The sequence below is a fragment of the Bufo gargarizans genome, chromosome 8 (genome assembly GCF_014858855.1).
Source record: "Bufo gargarizans isolate SCDJY-AF-19 chromosome 8, ASM1485885v1, whole genome shotgun sequence".
In the NCBI taxonomy this organism is placed as follows: domain Eukaryota; kingdom Metazoa; phylum Chordata; class Amphibia; order Anura; family Bufonidae; genus Bufo; species Bufo gargarizans.
Window position 1 is genome coordinate 195,332,687 of NC_058087.1, and position 17,782 is coordinate 195,350,468.

At 49.8% G+C, this 17,782-nt stretch overlaps 1 protein-coding gene across 4 annotated transcripts in view; it reads left to right on the plus strand.

The window, feature by feature from the left end:
• The first annotated feature begins 2,267 nt into the window (after positions 1 to 2,267).
• The window catches only part of HSD3B7 (hydroxy-delta-5-steroid dehydrogenase, 3 beta- and steroid delta-isomerase 7), a 32,526-nt gene continuing 17,011 nt past the window's right edge, over positions 2,268 to 17,782 (plus strand). For 3 of the 4 annotated variants that reach the window (XM_044303756.1, XM_044303757.1, XM_044303758.1), the window contains exons 1-2: positions 2,268 to 2,363; positions 16,270 to 16,426. In XM_044303756.1, the coding sequence (XP_044159691.1) occupies positions 2,283 to 2,363; positions 16,270 to 16,426 (238 nt within the window). In that variant the 5' untranslated portion in view covers positions 2,268 to 2,282. Of the gene's footprint in view, positions 2,364 to 14,853; positions 14,928 to 16,269; positions 16,427 to 17,782 lie in introns of those variants that run through there. The other variant, XM_044303759.1, reaches the window with a different exon arrangement.

The window sequence follows — 17,782 nt, forward strand, 5'->3', positions numbered from 1 at the left end:
GGTTATAAACATGAGAATAAAAATGTCATATGATAAAACATGGGACTCTTTACGGTAAGAGCAGTGAGACTATGGACTCTTTACTGTAAGAGCAGTGAGACTATGGACTCTTTACTGTAAGAGCAGTGAGACTATGGACTCTTTACTGTAAGAGCAGTGAGACTATGGACTCCTTACTGTAAGAGCAGTGAGACTATGGACTCTATACTGTAAGAGCAGTGAGACTATGGACTCTATACTGTAAGAGCAGTGAGACTATGGATTCTTTACTGTAAGAGCAGTGAGACTATGGACTCTATACTGTAAGAGCAGTGAGACTATGGACTCTATACTGTAAGAGCAGTGAGACTATGGATTCTTTACTGTAAGAGCAGTGAGACTATGGATTCTTTACTGTAAGAGCAGTGAGACTATGGATTCTTTACTGTAAGAGCAGTGAGACTATGGACTCTTTACTGTAAGAGCAGTGAGACTATGGACTCTATACTGTAAGAGCAGTGAGACTATGGGCTCTATACTGTAAGAGCAGTGAGACTATGGACTCTATACTGTAAGAGCAGTGAGACTATGGACTCTTTACTGTAAGAGCAGTGAGACTATGGGCTCTTTACTGTAAGAGCAGTGAGACTATGGACTCTTTACTGTAAGAGCAGTGAGACTATGGGCTCTTTACTGTAAGAGCAGTGAGACTATGGGCTCTTTACTGTAAGAGCAGTGAGACTATGGTCTCTTTACTGTAAGAGCAGTGAGACTATGGACTCTTTACTGTAAGAGCAGTGAGACTATGGACTCTGTACTGTAAGAGCAGTGAGACTATGGACTCTGTACTGTAAGATCAGTGAGACTATGGACTCTTTACTGTAAGAGCAGTGAGACTATGGACTCTTTACTGTAAGAGCAGTGAGACTATGGACTCTTTACTGTAAGAGCAGTGAGACTATGGACTCTATACTGTAAGAGCAGTGAGACTATGGACTCTTTACTGTAAAGTGAGACTGGAACTGTCTGCTAGAGGAGGCTGTAATGGTGAACTCATCGGTGGAGCTCAGGAGGGGCCCGGATGTCTGTCCCAGGTGGTCTTATTTGGCTGAGCTCGGAGATCTGACGTCCCAGGCTGACAGAAAATCATTTGTAACCTTTGCCATGAATACCGCTCCTCCGGCCTCTGCTCCAGTGATCCCCAGCGTCTTCCAGGGGCGATCACACACCCGGGGGAGGTCACAGTATTACGGCAATATTACTATTTCTGGAGATCGGGCGATGATCCAGGGAATTTTTCTGCCAGACTTGGAGTTGGGAAGAAAAGTTTTCCCCTAAAATGAGGAAAACGGACTTCTACCTGAGGGATTTTACTTCCTCTGGATGAACGTGGCAGGGTAACCTGTGTCGGATCAGTCTTCAATCCTAGTTCTGTGGTTGCCTACAGAACTGAATCCACCAGTCTTGGAGAACTGACGTTCAGTGCACCGCCGTCACCTTAGTGAGTGTAGAGAAGATCATGGGGAGATTCCTTGTACGATAAGACCCCGATCAGAGCAGTTAAATGAAAAAGCAGTCACCACAAGGGGGCGCTCACTGCTTTATTATTGAGGTCTATAGGAGCTGTGTCTATCACGGTGTGGTGAGCTCCCTCTAGTGGTGGCTACAGGAAGGCAGGACATTTTCAGCAGAAGTCGGGCCCACCACATGCTGATTTATAATGGAGCTGCATGGGAGCTCCACGGCGTGGTGGGTGCAGGAAATCAGGCGATCAGTGTGTGGTGAGCAGAAAGAAGGTTCGGCACCACTGCCGGCATAAAAACCGTGCGACATAATATATGCTGACAATGAGCACAGTGACTGTACCAGAAGGGATGACTCCGCCATCTTTTGCTCCTGAAGTCGTTACATCAGCATAGAAGGGGGACCTGATCTACTCCATGTTCACACGGTGAAGATGCCAGAAGCATGTGGGGACTCCATGACTGTCCAGCTGAAAGCAGGGAGCATTACAGACAGGCACTGAGAATGCAGCTCTGGATGTGAGTGGAGCACAAGACATGATGTGACTCAGTACATTACAGATAGAATCAGTGACGGGTAAGGTTTCTGCACGTGAGTAGTATTTTTATGTTGCGATCGCCCCTGGGTGACATCACTGGGAGAAGCTGGGGATAACTGGAGCAGAGGCCGGATGGATCGGCTTTCAGGCTAAAGGTTAAAAATGATTTTCTATCCATCTGGAGCGTCAGATCTGAGATCAGCCAAAATAAGCGCATCTGGAACAGGTTCATACGCGATCCATGCTCCGGACACGAGCGCGAAAGCGGGAGCCGAAGGTCGTACATTTCTACTGGGGTCCAGGAGCTTCACAGAGCCGCATGGTATTATATATGTAATTGTATACAGAAAATACCCGGGTTATACCAGCTGTACATATATAATTATATACAGAAAATACCCAGGTTATACCAGCTGTACATATATAATTATATACAGGAGATGCCCAGGTTATACCAGCTGTACATATAATTATATACAGGAGATACCCAGGTTATACCAGCTGTACATATATAATTATATACAGAAAATACCCAGGTTATACCAGCTGTACATATATAATTATATACAGGAGATGCCCAGGTTATACCAGCTGTACATATATAATTATATACAGGAGATGCCCAGGTTATACCAGCTGTACATATATAATTATATACAGGAGATGCCCAGGTTATACCAGCTGTACATATAATTATATACAGGAGATGCCCAGGTTATACCAGCTGTACATATATAATTATATACAGGAGATGCCCAGGTTATACCAGCTGTACATATATAATTATATACAGGAGATGCCCAGGTTATACCAGCTGTACATATATAATTATATACAGGAGATGCCCAGGTTACACCAGCTGTAAATATATAATTATATACAGGAGATGCCCAGGTTATACCAGCTGTACATATATAATTATATACAGGAGATGCCCAGGTTATACCAGCTGTACATATATAATTATATACAGGAGATGCCCAGCTTATACCAGCTGTACATATATAATTATGTACAGAAAATACCCAGGTTATACCAGCTGTACATATATAATTATATACAGGAGATGCCCAGGTTATACCAGCTGTACATATATAATTATACACAGGAGATACCCAGGTTATAGCAGCTGTACATATATAATTATATACAGGAGATGCCCAGGTTACACCAGCTGTACATATATAGGTATATACAGGAGATGCCCAGGTTATACCAGCTGTACATATATAATTATATACAGGAGATGCCCAGGTTATACCAGCTGTACATATATAATTATATACAGGAGATGCCCAGGTTATACCAGCCGTACATATATAATTATATACAGGAGATGCCCAGGTTATACCAGCTGTACATATATAATTATATACAGGAGATGCCCAGGTTACACCAGGTGTACATATATAATTATATACAGGAGATGCCCAGGTTATACCAGCTGTACATATATAATTATATACAGGAGATGCCCAGGTTATACCAGCCGTACATATATAATTATATACAGGAGATGCCCAGGTTATACCAGCTGTACATATATAATTATATACAGGAGATGCCCAGGTTACACCAGCTGTACATATATAATTATATACAGGAGATGCCCAGGTTACACCAGCCGTACATATATAATTATATACAGGAGATGCCCAGGTTATACCAGCTGTACATATATAATTATATACAGGAGATGCCCAGGTTACACCAGGTGTACATATATAATTATATACAGGAGATGCCCAGGTTATACCAGCTGTACATATATAATTATATACAGGAGATGCCCAGGTTATACCAGCCGTACATATATAATTATATACAGGAGATGCCCAGGTTATACCAGCCGTACATATATAATTATATACAGGAGATGCCCAGGTTATACCAGCTGTACATATATAATTATATACAGGAGATGCCCAGGTTACACCAGCCGTACATATATAATTATATACAGGAGATGCCCAGGTTATACCAGCTGTACATATATAATTATATACAGGAGATGCCCAGGTTATACCAGCTGTACATATAATTATATACAGGAGATGCCCAGGTTATACCAGCTGTACATATATAATTATATACAGGAGATACCCAGGTTATACCAGCTGTACATATATAATTATATACAGGAGATGCCCAGGTTATACCAGCTGTACATATATAATTATATACAGGAGATGCCCAGGTTATACCAGCTGTACATATATAATTATATACAGGAGATACCCAGGTTATACCAGCTGTACATATATAATTATATACAGGAGATGCCCAGGTTATACCAGCTGTACATATATAATTATATACAGGAGATGCCCAGGTTATACCAGCTGTACATATATAATTATATACAGGAGATACCCAGGTTATACCAGCTGTACATATATAATTATATACAGGAGATGCCCAGGTTATACCAGCTGTACATATATAATTATATACAGGAGATACCCAGGTTATACCAGCTGTACATATATAATTATATACAGGAGATGCCCAGGTTATACCAGCTGTACATATAGAGTTATACATATGCTGGGTGACAAGACCACCGTTGATTGGTAAAGGGAACCTGTCACATTGAAGATGGTGTCTGGGCTGAGGGCCACATGAGCTGAGGGCCACATGAGCTGAGGGCCAATCACTGATAGGTCCGTCTCCTTGAGATCAAACTCCAGAATGAGCAGAATTTAAATGAATACTTTCCCACAAAGCTATATACCAGTCCGCTCCGCTCCTCCTGCTCTAACCTGCTGCCTTCAGCCCAGACACCATCTTCAACATGACAGCTTCAGCTCTGCACTCGACCTATAAAGCTCTCACTTCTTATGCTCCGATCTCATCCAGAGCTGCATTCATAGTTCTGTTCAGAGATCTGCCTCTGGTTGTGGCTATAGCTGGTGATGATGTGCAGAATAACAATGAAGAGAAATCCCTCTTGATGCGGTGACTCATGTGCTGTAATGAATTCCACGTTCTGGACTAAGCCTGGACATGGAGTCACCTGGGTGCAAGATGGTGGGCGGAGGGCGAAGCTGAAAAATAGAGCCAAGCAAAGGGACCGTAATTAGGCATTTTACTGTAACCGCCCTGTGTCCTCAGAGCCATAGTACATGTCAACATCTTTAAAGCTAGAACCAGCCCAAAGATCTTTCTGTCAGTTTAGGGGCCATGTTCTATCTCAGAGGGAGTGTCCTCTCTGCTGCAGCTGGTGGCAGTTGAAGTATGCAACTGAATAGATTGGGGAAATAAAGGGGAGAACAGCAGGTGGCGCTGTACAGATAGATTTCATTGAATAACTCAGTAGCTATATAAAAAAAAAATTACATACAATTACAAAAGAATCTGGATCCAGGAACTGGTTTGAAAACGGTAGAATATTTTCTGTGGACAACCCCTTTAAAGGATCCTCTGCACCTCCGCAGATCAATAAGACTGAGTACAGAGGGGATAAAAGCAAATATTAGTCACATTGTTATCTATGTAAAATCTACCAGGAACTGGAGCACTAAACCGCTGAACACTAGGGACTGGAGCACTAAACCGCTGAACACTAGGGACTGGAGCACTAAACCGCTGAACACTAGGGACTGGAGCACTAAACCGCTGAACACTAGGGACTGGAGCACTAAACCGCTGAACACTAGGGACTGGAGCACTAAACCGCTGAACACTAGGGACTGGAGCACTAAACCACTGAACACTAGGGACTGGAGCACTAAGCCACTGGACACTAGGGACTGGAGCACTAAACCGCTGAACACTAGGGACTGGAGCACTAAACCGCTGAACACTAGGGACTGGAGCACTAAGCCACTGGACACTAGGGACTGGAGCACTAAGCCACTGGACACTAGGGACTGGAGCACTAAGCCACTGGACACTAGGGACTGGAGCACTAAACCGCTGAACACTAGGGACTGGAGCACTAAACCGCTGAACACTAGGGACTGGAGCACTAAACCGCTGAACACTAGGGACTGGAGCACTAAGCCACTGGACACTAGGGACTGGAGCACTAAACCGCTGAACACTAGGGACTGGAGCACTAAACCGCTGAACACTAGAGACTGGAGCACTAAGCCACTGGACACTAGGGACTGGAGCACTAAACCGCTGAACACTAGGGACTGGAGCACTAAACCGCTGAACACTAGGGACTGGAGCACTAAACCGCTGAACACTAGGGACTGGAGCACTAAACCGCTGAACACTAGGGACTAGAGCACTAAACCGCTGAACACTAGGGACTGGAGCACTAAACCGCTGGACACTAGGGACTGGAGAACTAAACCGCTGAACACTCGGGACTGGAGAACTAAACCGCTGAACACTCGGGACTGGAGCACTAAACCGCTGGACACTAGGGACTGGAGCACTAAACCGCTGAACACTAGGGACTGGAGCACTAAACCACTGGACACTAGGGACTGGAGCACTAAACCGCTGAACACTAGGGACTGGAGCACTAAACCGCTGAACACTAGGGACTGGAGCACAAAACCGCTGAACACTAGGGACTGGAGCACAAAACCACTGAACACTAGGGACTGGAGCACTAAACCACTGGACACTAGGGACTGGAGCACTAAACCGCTGAACACTAGGGACTGGAGCACTAAACCGCTGGACATCAAGAAATGGGGCACCACTGGACATCATGGACCAGAGATCAAAACCACTGCACGTGTGAGAGTGGAGCACTAAACCACCGTACACTAGGATTGGAGCACTAAACCACCGGACACTAGGGACTGGAGCACTAAACCACTGGACACAATGGACCAGAGATGAAAACCACTGCACGTGTGAGAGTGGCGCACTAAACCACTGGACACCAGGGGGGGAAGCACTAAACCACTGGACATTGGGTACTGGAGCGCTAAACCACCAGACACTAGGGACTGGAGCACTAAACCACTGGACACCAGGGACTGGAGCACTAAACCACCAGACACTAGGGACTGGAGCACTAAACCACTGGACACTAGGGACTGGAGCACTAAACCACTGGACACTAGGGACTGGAGCACTAAACCACTGGACACTAGGGACTGGAGCACTAAACCACTGGACACTAAGAAATGAGGCTCCACTGGACACCATGGACCAGATATCAAAACCACTGCACGTGTGGGAGTGGAGCACTAAACCACTGAACCTCAGGGACTGGAGCACTAAACCACTGAACACCAGGGATTGGAGCACTAAACCACCGTACACTAGGATTGGAGCACTAAACCACTGGACACTAGGGACTGGAGCACTAAACCACTGGACACTGGGGACTGGAGCACTAAACCACTGGACACTAAGAAATGAGGCTCCACTGGACACCATGGACCAGATATCAAAACCACTGCACGTGTGGGAGTGGAGCACTAAACCACTGAACCTCAGGGACTGGAGCACTAAACCACTGAACACCAGGGATTGGAGCACTAAACCACCGTACACTAGGATTGGAGCACTAAACCACTGGACACCATGGACCAGAGATCAAAATCACTGTACGTGTAAGAGTGGAGCAATGAACCACTGGACACCAGGGGGGGGGGGAGCACTAAGCCACTGGACACCAGGGACTGGAGCACTAAACCACTGGACACTAGGGACTGGAGCACTAAACCGCTGAACACTAGGGACTGGAGCACTAAACCGCTGAACACTAGGGACTGGAGCACTAAACCGCTGGACATCAAGAAATGGGGCTCCACTGGACACCATGGACCAGATATCAAAACCACTGCACGTGTGGGAGTGGAGCACTGAACCACTGGACACCAGAGACTGGAGCACTAAGCCCAGAGCCGTCTTTACCAAGGGGCAAAAGGGGCAGCTGCCTCTTGAGCCCTGCTAGCCACTGCCCCGGGTGTCAGGCTGTCAGCTTCACAGTGTTAGAGCTGTGAATGTGATCTAGGACCTTAATGACATCATCACCATGTGACCAGTAACCTAGCAATATTACTAGTCACATGGCTATGAGGTCATCACAGGTCCTACCAGGAGTGTTGCAGGTGAAGTTTGCCTTAACTGTGGAGCTTTTTTTTTTGTGAAGATTATATCAGAAAAAGGTGACAGGGGCTGTTATGCTAATATACTGTAAACTACTGTATAGTGTGAGGCTGTATACTGTGTGGGGCCTGTATAGTGTGGGGGGCCTGTATAGTGTGTGGGGCCTGTATAGTGTGGGGGGCCTGTATAGTGTGTGGGGCCTGTATAGTGTGGGGGGCCTGTATAGTGTGTGGGGCCTGTATAGTGTGGGGGGCTGTATAGTGTGGGGGGGCTGTATAGTGTGTGGAGCCTGTATAGTGTGGGGGGCTGTATAATGTATAGTTTGGGGTGCTGTGTACGGTGAGGTGCTATACTGCTCTACTGTATACTGTTGTATACTGTGGGCTGCTCTACTATATACTGTGGGGTACTGTATAGTTGCGGGTGCTATACTGCATACTGTGGGGTGCTGTATACTATAGGGTGCTATACTGCATACTGTGGGGTGCTGGGGTGCACTGTAACACTAGGGTGAGCCGAGCCCTGGTCTCCTTCCTGCAGAGCGGTGCCCACTTCCAGCCCAGAACACTAAACCACCTCCAGACATCTCCTAAACATCTCTAGAATGTGTTCCTGGTAAGTAGTGGTTATTATCTTCCAAAAGTGGCCCAAGGATGATAGCAAGGTGTCAGGGCACACAGGACATCACAGCCTGCTATGTGTGAGGTATGTAGCCACAGACGGGTCAGTGTCCATGCTGACCACTAGTCACCACTAATAGTGTCTACAATCAGACCGTGAGCATCAGAACTGGAGCACGGAGCAATGGAAGAAGGCAGCTAGGTCTGATGAATCAGGTTACAGCATGTGGACGGCCGGGTGTGTGTGCGTCACTTACCTGGGGCACGGATGGCACCAGGTGCACTATGGGAGGAAGACGGCCTGGTCTGATGAATCAGGTTACAGCATGTGGACGGCCGGGTGTGTGTGTGCGTCACTTACCTGGGGAGGAGATGGCACCAGGTGCACTATGGGAGGAAGGCGGCCTGGTCTGATGAATCAGGTTACAGCATGTGGACGGCCGGGTGTGTGTGCGTCACTTACCTGGGGTACGGATGGCACCAGGTGCACTATGGGAGGAAGACGGCCTGGTCTGATGAATCAGGTTACAGCATGTGGACGGCCAGGTGTGTGTGTGCGTCACTTACCTGGGGAGGAGATGGCACCAGGTGCACTATGGGAGGAAGGCGGCCTGGTCTGATGAATCAGGTTACAGCATGTGGACAGCCGGGTGTGTGTGCGTCACTTACCTGGGGCACGGATGGCACCAGGTGCACTATGGGAGGAAGGCGGCCTGGTCTGATGAATCAGGTTACAGCATGTGGACGGCCGGGTGTGTGTGCGTCACTTACCTGGGGTACGGATGGCACCAGGTGCACTATGGGAGGAAGGCGGCCTGGTCTGATGAATCAGGTTACAGCATGTGGACGGCCGGGTGTGTGTGCGTCACTTACCTGGGGTACGGATGGCACCAGGTGCACTATGGGAGGAAGGCGGCCTGGTCTGATGAATCAGGTTACAGCATGTGGATTTGTGGGGGGGTGTTGTCACTTACCTGGGGAGGAGATGGCACCAGGTGCCCTGTAGGTATAGGACACGACGGTGGAGGCAATGTACGGCTGGCACCACATGGATGTGTCAGGTACCACCTACCTAACACCGCTCAGAGGTGCTGAGGCAGGTTTTAATGTTCTGGCTAATGTGTATAATCTCCTGTTATATCCGCGCTCTCCGTGTTTACATCGTGGAACGTTCGCTTTTCTATTTTCAACCTTTTTTTCCGGGCGTTTTCTATTATTTTTCCTGGAGTCGATTCCCTCACAGACAGAAGGCGCTATGATCTGCTCTTTCCATGACTCCGACGTGGGAGGAAACAGGGAACGCCGTCTGCTGCCAAAGAGTTAAAGGGGGCCTCCACTGTCAGCCGACATGATGTAAACATCCAGTACCTGACTGGTACTCCCCGGGCACAGAAAGGTCATTCGCCAGACCATACGGGAATCACGTCTCCTCTCACCCACATACGTACGCCCCTGAAAGGTGCAGACACCTCAATCGCTACATATGTATTCATGAACCAGAGAGCTCAGGATGAACAGAGCAATCCACTCTCCTGGGACAATAGTAGATGGTAAGAAAACCGCAACTGCAGCCTACGTGAAGATGGCGACAGCGCAGGTATAAATAGAAGTTGTTTGGGTCAGGAATAAATATTTTATTTGGCGTCTGTGCAGTATCCTCCGGGGGAGGGGGGCCTTGGCCCTGCTGGGTGAGCGCTGCCAGCAAACTGTTCACTTGTTAAGTGTAAACGGATCCGTCCTCGTCATGTGCGGAAATTAATGGCCTGGGACAAGGGCGGTGAAATGGAGCGAGACACGGATGGCGAGGCGGAGCATGTTTTCCATCTAACGCACACAATACCACTCCACCTGCGTGACAGCAGAGTCACATGGTTTACCTGAGGTGGACATCCAATCACAGAGCAGCTTTCAAGTGTTAGAGTGAGCTGGGAAAATGAAAGCTGCGCTGTGATTGGTCGCTATGGGCAACAGGGATTAATGAGGCCCAGTGTTTTATAATGGCCGCCGTGGTCTCCTTATCACAGTGGACGCCACATCGGTTCAGATGGAGGGAAAACAGATTGTTGACCTGCCATCCTTTACTTCAAAGCTTCCCTGTGCAGCGGAGACACCGGAGTCCGACGGAAACCATGGCGGACGGCAAGAACTGATACAAAATGGACGCTGCCGGGACATTGTGTTACTGCCATCCTCATCTCCAGGGGGCAAAACAAAATCATCATACATGATATATGGAAGTGATCGTTAACGCTTTGTTGCACAGACCTGATTTTGCCCAGTTAAAGGGGCGGGTCTTATACAAGCAGCGCCCCAAAAGTGGAGGTATTGTGGGCCTTCACAGATGGTCCAAGAGGCGGGGCTTAATGTCCCAATTTTTACATTCTCAGTGTTGGTATTTACGTAAATGAGGCCCCTCCCGCCACCATGGCCTCTGCTGGTCACCTGGACCTTGCTGCTGCAGAGGATGATGAGTGTTCTCCTCCCCGCAGGTGGACATCACTTCCATCATCGTTTATGTAGAAGAAACAAAGGAGCATTCAGGATGTGCGGCCAGGATATGAGCAAGGCCGCGGCGTTTAAAGGTATACTGACACAAGTGAGGTCAGTATTAAGGGACAAGAACAAAACTAAATGAGAAGAAAGTGCGTCACAGGGAAGAAGGTGGAAAAAGCAACTTACACACAACTACGTGAAACTGCGGCATCTCCGTCAGCTCGCAGGAACATGCAGCTAACCTCCCTGTCTACAGGTTGCCTACAACTGTACCGAAACCAACTCAGTCATCAAAAAGGGGAGAGGAAGGGGATGCAGCTGCAGTTCTTCTATGAGGCTGCACGCTGTGAGAGGGGAGAGGAAAGGGATGCAGCTACAGTTCCCCTGTGAGGCTGCACGCTGTGAGAGGGGAGAGGAAGGGGATGCTGCTGCAGTTCCTCTATGAGGATGCACGCTGTGAGAGGGGAGAGGAAGGGGATGCAGCTGCAGTTCCCCTGTGAGGATGCACGCTGTGAGAGGGGAGAGGAAGGGGAGGCAGCTGCAGTTCCCCTGTGAGGCTGCACGCTGTGAGAGGGGAGAGGAGGGGAGGGGATGCAGCTGCAGTTCCCCTGTGAGGCTGCACGCTGTGAGAGGGGAGAGGAAGGGGATGCAGCTGCAGTTCCCCTGTGAGGCTGCACGCTGTGAGAGGGGAGAGGAAGGGGATGCTGCTGCAGTTCCTCTATGAGGATGCATGCTGTGAGAGGGGAGAGGAGGGGAGGGGATGCAGCTGCAGTTCCTCTATGAGGATGCACGCTGTGAGAGGGGAGAGGAAGGGGATGCTGCTGCAGTTCCTCTATGAGGATGTACGCTGTGAGAGGGGAGAGGAAGGGTATGCTGCTGCAGTCCCCCTGTGAGGCTGCACGCTGTGAGAGGGGAGAGGAGGGGAGGGGATGCAGCTGCAGTTCCTCTATGAGGATACACGCTGTGAGAGGGGAGAGGAAGGGGATGCTGCTGCAGTTCCTCTATGAGGATGTACGCTGTGAGAGAGGGGAGAGGAAGGGGATGCTGCTGCAGTCCCCCTGTGAGGCTGCACGCTATGAGAGAGGAGGGGAGGGGATGCAGCTGCAGTTCCTCTATGAGGATGCACGCTGTGAGAGGGGAGAGGAAGTGGATGCTGCTGCAGTTCCTCTATGAAGATGCACGCTGTGAGAGGGGAGAAGAAGGGGATGCAGCTGAAGTTCCCGTGTTGCCCTGTGAGGCTGCATGCTGCGAGAGGGGAGAGGAGGGGATGCAGCTGCAGTTCCCCTGTGAGGCTGCACGCTGTAAGAGGGGAGAGGAAGGGAATGGAGCTGCAGTTCCCCTGTAAGGCTGCACGCTGTGAGAGGGGAGAGGAAGGGGATGCAGCTGCAGTTCCCCTGTGAGGCTGCATGCTGTCAGAGGGGAGAGGAAGGTGATGCTGCTGCAGTTCCTCCATGAGGATGCACGCTGTGAGAGGGGAGAGAAAGGGGATGCAGCTGAAGTTCTCGTGTTGACCTGTGAGGCTGCATGCTGCGAGAGGGGAGAGAAAGGGGATGCAGCTGCAGTTCCCCTGTGAGGCTGCACGCTGTGAGAGAGGAGGGGAGGGGATGCAGCTGCAGTTCCTCTATGAGGATGCACGCTGTGAGAGGGGAGAGGAAGTGGATACAGCTGAAGTTCCCGTGTTGACCTGTGAGGCTGCATGCTGCGAGAGGGGAGAGAAAGGGGATGCAGCTGCAGTTCCCCTGTGAGGCTGCACGCTGTGAGAGAGGAGGGGAGGGGATGCAGCTGCAGTTCCCCTGTGAGGCTGCACGCTGTGAGAGAGGAGGGGAGGGGATGCAGCTGCAGTTCCCCTGTGAGGCTGCACGCTGTGAGAGAGGAGGGGAGGGGATGCAGCTGCAGTTCCTCTATGAGGATGCACGCTGTGAGAGGGGAGAGGAAGTGGATACAGCTGAAGTTCCCGTGTTGACCTGTGAGGCTGCATGCTGCGAGAGGGGAGAGAAAGGGGATGCAGCTGCAGTTCCCCTAAAAGGATGCACGCTGTGACAGGGGAGAGGGAGCAGCTCAGCTCTGACATCACATTAGGAAGAACCCCCTCCCCTCTTCCCAGCAGGTGTTAGAAAGTGTGCAGAGCGGAGGAAAAGGACAGAGAAATGCAGACGAGGCACACAATCGCCGCTCTGCGTCTAATGTACACTAACTGAGCTATAAAAAACTGTGCAAAAAAGAAGAAATGGAAGAAAAGGAGGTGCAAAAATTAGAAAAAATAAAACTGAAACGGCAATAAACCCGACACACAGGTGCGGGGGCTCGGGTGGCGGCCTGCATCCGGGCGGTGTATGAAGTCTGAGCCTCCAGATAATGAGATGTCTGAAAAATGCCAAATATTTCCACGTCCCGAGGCCTGAGCCGTCAAATATCTTCAGTTTTATCTTTTTGGATTTGTCCTCCCTCTGACTCCGCAGACGTAACGTTTACCATCGCCACCTGTTAGAAGCATCTTTTTCAGCTATTTCCTCCATCTGGAAACTGTCAGTAAGCTGGTGCTGACAGATCTGTTATACTTGTGAATTGTCTCGGTGTGCCTGATGGCGGCCGTCTGTGAGTATTTCCCAAAGATATTTGGCCTTGAATCCCACCATTTTGGCTATTCTTCTATCCATTCGAATGGTAGTTTTTTTTTGCTTTCTTCCACGTCTTTCAGGTTTTGGTCGCCATTTTAAAGCATTTGCGATCATTTTAGCGGAGCAGACTGTCATTTTCTTTATATGTTTTCCCCTCTCCAATCAACTTTTTAATCAAGGTACGCTGTTCTTCCGAACAATGTCTGGAACGACTCAATTTCCTCAGAATTTCAGAGAGAAATGCAGAGTAACCGACAGGTACAACATTTGCTGCCTTCCTTCCTTAAAGGGGTTGTCCGGGTTCAGAGCTGAACCCGGACATCCCTCCATTTTCACCCCGGCAGCCCCCCTGACATGAGCGTCGAAGCAGTTCATGCTCCGATGCTCTCTTTTGCCCTGCGCTAAATTGCTCAGCGCAAAGGCGTTTTTAGGGGTTCCGGTGACGTACCGGGGCTCCTCATGGGGCTGACAGGAACCCCGGTGACGTCACCGGCACTGATAGGCGGGATTTAGCTCTGCCCTAGCCAGTAAAACGGCTAGGGCAGAGCTAAAGCCCGCCCCTCAGAGCCGGTGACGTCACCGAACACACTGCCGGGCAGAAGTTACCGCCCGGCAGTGTGTCATTGAAAACATAAAAGCCTGTGCCCTGCGCGATTTAGCGCAGGGCACTAGAGCGCATCGGAGCATGAGATGCTCCGATGCTAGCCTCAGGGGGGCTGCCGGGGTGGAAGTAAGGGTATGTCCGGGTTCAGCTCTGAACCTGCCCCCTGTTTTTCGAAGAATGAACGACCTCACTCACTGATCTCCACACTGCTATTATTTTGAACATGCCCCTTTCAATAAGTGATTGAATTGCACAGAATCCGCAGCCTGCAGGTCCTGACTGTCGGGTTTCTGTTACTCTACCACACCTGCTAGTAAATTATCTGTCATGTAGAAATATCATTTCTACCAAAAACAGGGATTGATCAGGTTAGTGATGTCGGACTGCTATTATTTTGAACACCACTGTAGGTGGCAGTGTGAAAGGGTTAAAGCAGCAGGACCTCCCTTCCTCCGCCTCCTCCCTCTGTCATCTACCTCAGATGCAGCAGTGTCCACTGCGCACTGAGACACAGTTACTGGAAGGTAAGTGCACGTATCCTGTACTGCCTGGCTCGGCGGGGGGGGGCATTGCAGTGAGTGCAGCCAGATAATACTTACAACTGCCTGCACCACCACAGCCTGGACCGCAGAGCTGACACTCACATCCCTGCACACTCATCATCAGCTTCGGTTTACTGTCATTTCACACGTGTTTTGTATGTTACTTACGGGGAGGGGGGGGGGGGGCTGCAACAGAGCAGGACGCTGAGAATATACACTGACGATACATAGTCACAACTCTGCAGTATTATTACAAGCACACAGCAGTTTATACTGACACATTATTCTATTCAATCCTAAGCAGTGTATACTGACACATATTCTGATCAATCACAAGCAGTATATACTGACATGTTCTATTCAGCAGTGAGCAGTATATACTGACATGTTCTATTCAGCAGTGAGCAGTATATACTGACACTGATGCGGAGTATAATCCGGAGAGTTGTCAGGTTGTCGTGCATCATGTGACCAGGGTGACTGACCGCGGGGTCGTTGTGTGGCCCTGTACTCTGATCCTGTGCTGATAAGATAAGGGCACCGACCCACTGACCCCCAAACACGGCACCCACTACCACCGTGGGGGTCAGAGATGATAGAGGGGGGCGGGGTCACTGGGGGTGCGGACCCCACACCTATAACACGGGGATCCGGGGGCCCCCCATATATGACCACAACACACTCACCAGTAAGTGCAGCTTCGCAACTTTGCGCTTCAATTTTTCACAATTTTTAAGATGTCTGCTTGCTGTCAGTGAATGACAACACTCAGTAAACATGTACGTGCTCGCAGCTGAGGGTTTGTTACAGTTGCATCCAGTCTACAAGATGCTAAACACAAGTCTGTCTGCTACAATGTATCAGTCTGGAGCCCAGGCTCACACCGCGTTGTCAAGGCTGGCTGCAATTGTAACAAACCCTCAGCTGAGAGCAGGAGCAGCCATGTACGGGGTTACTGCTGTCTTCATTCACTGACAGCAAGCAGGGACCTGGAAAATGCTAAGTGATTTCAACACAAAGAATATTGTTTTGTATTTCTCCAGTGAGCAGAGCGGAGCGCCGCGGCTGTCGGCCTCCTTGCTGACGGTTTCTACATGTAGCTGACACGGTGGTTGTCAGAGGTGGCGTGTCCCTTTAAACGTTGTCAGGTGACGGCGCGTGGGGCTTATTGTGCTGAGCCGTTATATGCAGGGCTGCAGGGGAGGGGGCGGCGAGCTGAGCAAGCAGAAAACACATCCCGAGCATGACCTCCACACTGAGCCAGCACCCGATGGGGGAAGTAGTACTTTCTGCCTCATAGACATCATCTCTCTTTCTCCCACAGATGGCATCTGAGGAGGGGCAGGTGTACGTGGTGACGGGGGGCTGCGGCTTCCTGGGGTCCCACCTGGTGCGGATGCTGGTGGAGCACGTCAGCAATGTGTCGGAGATAAGAGTGTTTGACCTGCACCTGGACGAGGCGCTGCGGACGCTCAGTAACGGTGAGTAGGCGCTGGGTCGGAGGACAGGTTGGGGGGTAAACAGCACGCTGGGAGTTGTAGTCCTATCACACCTGCATGGAGCCTATAGACCTGCAGACGCCCAGCACAATGGCCTCTGATCTGGGAAAGGTTCACAATCTGTTATCAGCAGGAACCTTGAAACCGGAGACGCAGAGATTTCTGGACCCGGAGCGGCGTCTTCTTATCGGAGCAGCAGGGATGGCGTTGGGATGGGGGGGATGGCAAACTGGGCAATTGCCCTGGGCCCCCGATCACCAAAGGGGCCCCCTTCAGGTGGTCTTCCTCCTATCTTTACAGAAAACGATGCTATGAGGCTCTGGAGCCGGGAGCAGAGGTGACCCGGAATCAGTCTGCGCCGGCCGGGCAGATGTACAGCCTGCGCTCCCGCCGTACACTCCCCGCGCCCCCGGCACACACATATCAGCCCCTTAGGCCTCGTTCATACCAGCGTGACGGGTCCGGGTGCCTTCAGGGTGCGCTCAGTGAAGCTCGCACCATTTTAGGAAAAATTGGCTTCTACCCCAAAGGTTTTTTACCTTCCTCTGGATCAACTTGCAGGATAACAGGTCGAACCGGATGGACGGGGGGCTCTGTCCGGCCTTACATACTAAGTTACTAAGTTCAGTCCGTTTTGTCTGCGATTGCGTTCAGTTGTTCAGTTTTTTCTGCGCGGGTACAATGCGTTTTTTACGCGTGTGATAAAAAACTGAGGGTTTACAAACAGCATCTCTTAGCAACCATCAGTGAAAAACGCATCGCACCCGCACCCGCACCCGCACTTGCTTCCAGATGCGATGCATTTTTCACTGAAGCCCCATTCACTTCTATGGGGCCAGGGCTGCGTGAAAAACCCAGAATATAGAACATGCTGCGATTTTCACCCAACGCAGAAGTGATGCGTGAAAAAAAACCGCTCATGTGCACAGCCCCATTGACATGAATGGGTCAGGATTCAGTGAGGGTGCTGTGCGTTCACGTCACGCCTTGCACCCGTGCGGAAAACTTGCTTGTGTGAAAGGGGCCTAAGTGTATGTGTGTGTGTGAAGTGAATGCAATTACAGTATCTCACAAAAGCGAGGACACGCCTAAGTAATAATTGGCCAAATTGTGCCCAAAGTGCCCTTTTCCCTTAGGGGTGTCCGCACTTGTGTTGCCAGAAGTTCAGTCATGGCGGTGTGTTGAGTTATTTTGAGGGCACGCCCAATTTACACTGTCATACAAGCCGTACACTGACGACGTTACATTGTATCAGATCTTCAGTGATGTCCCATGGAAAGATGTGAGGGGTGTCCTGTACTCCCTTTTCTGAGATACTGTGCCTATATATATATATAT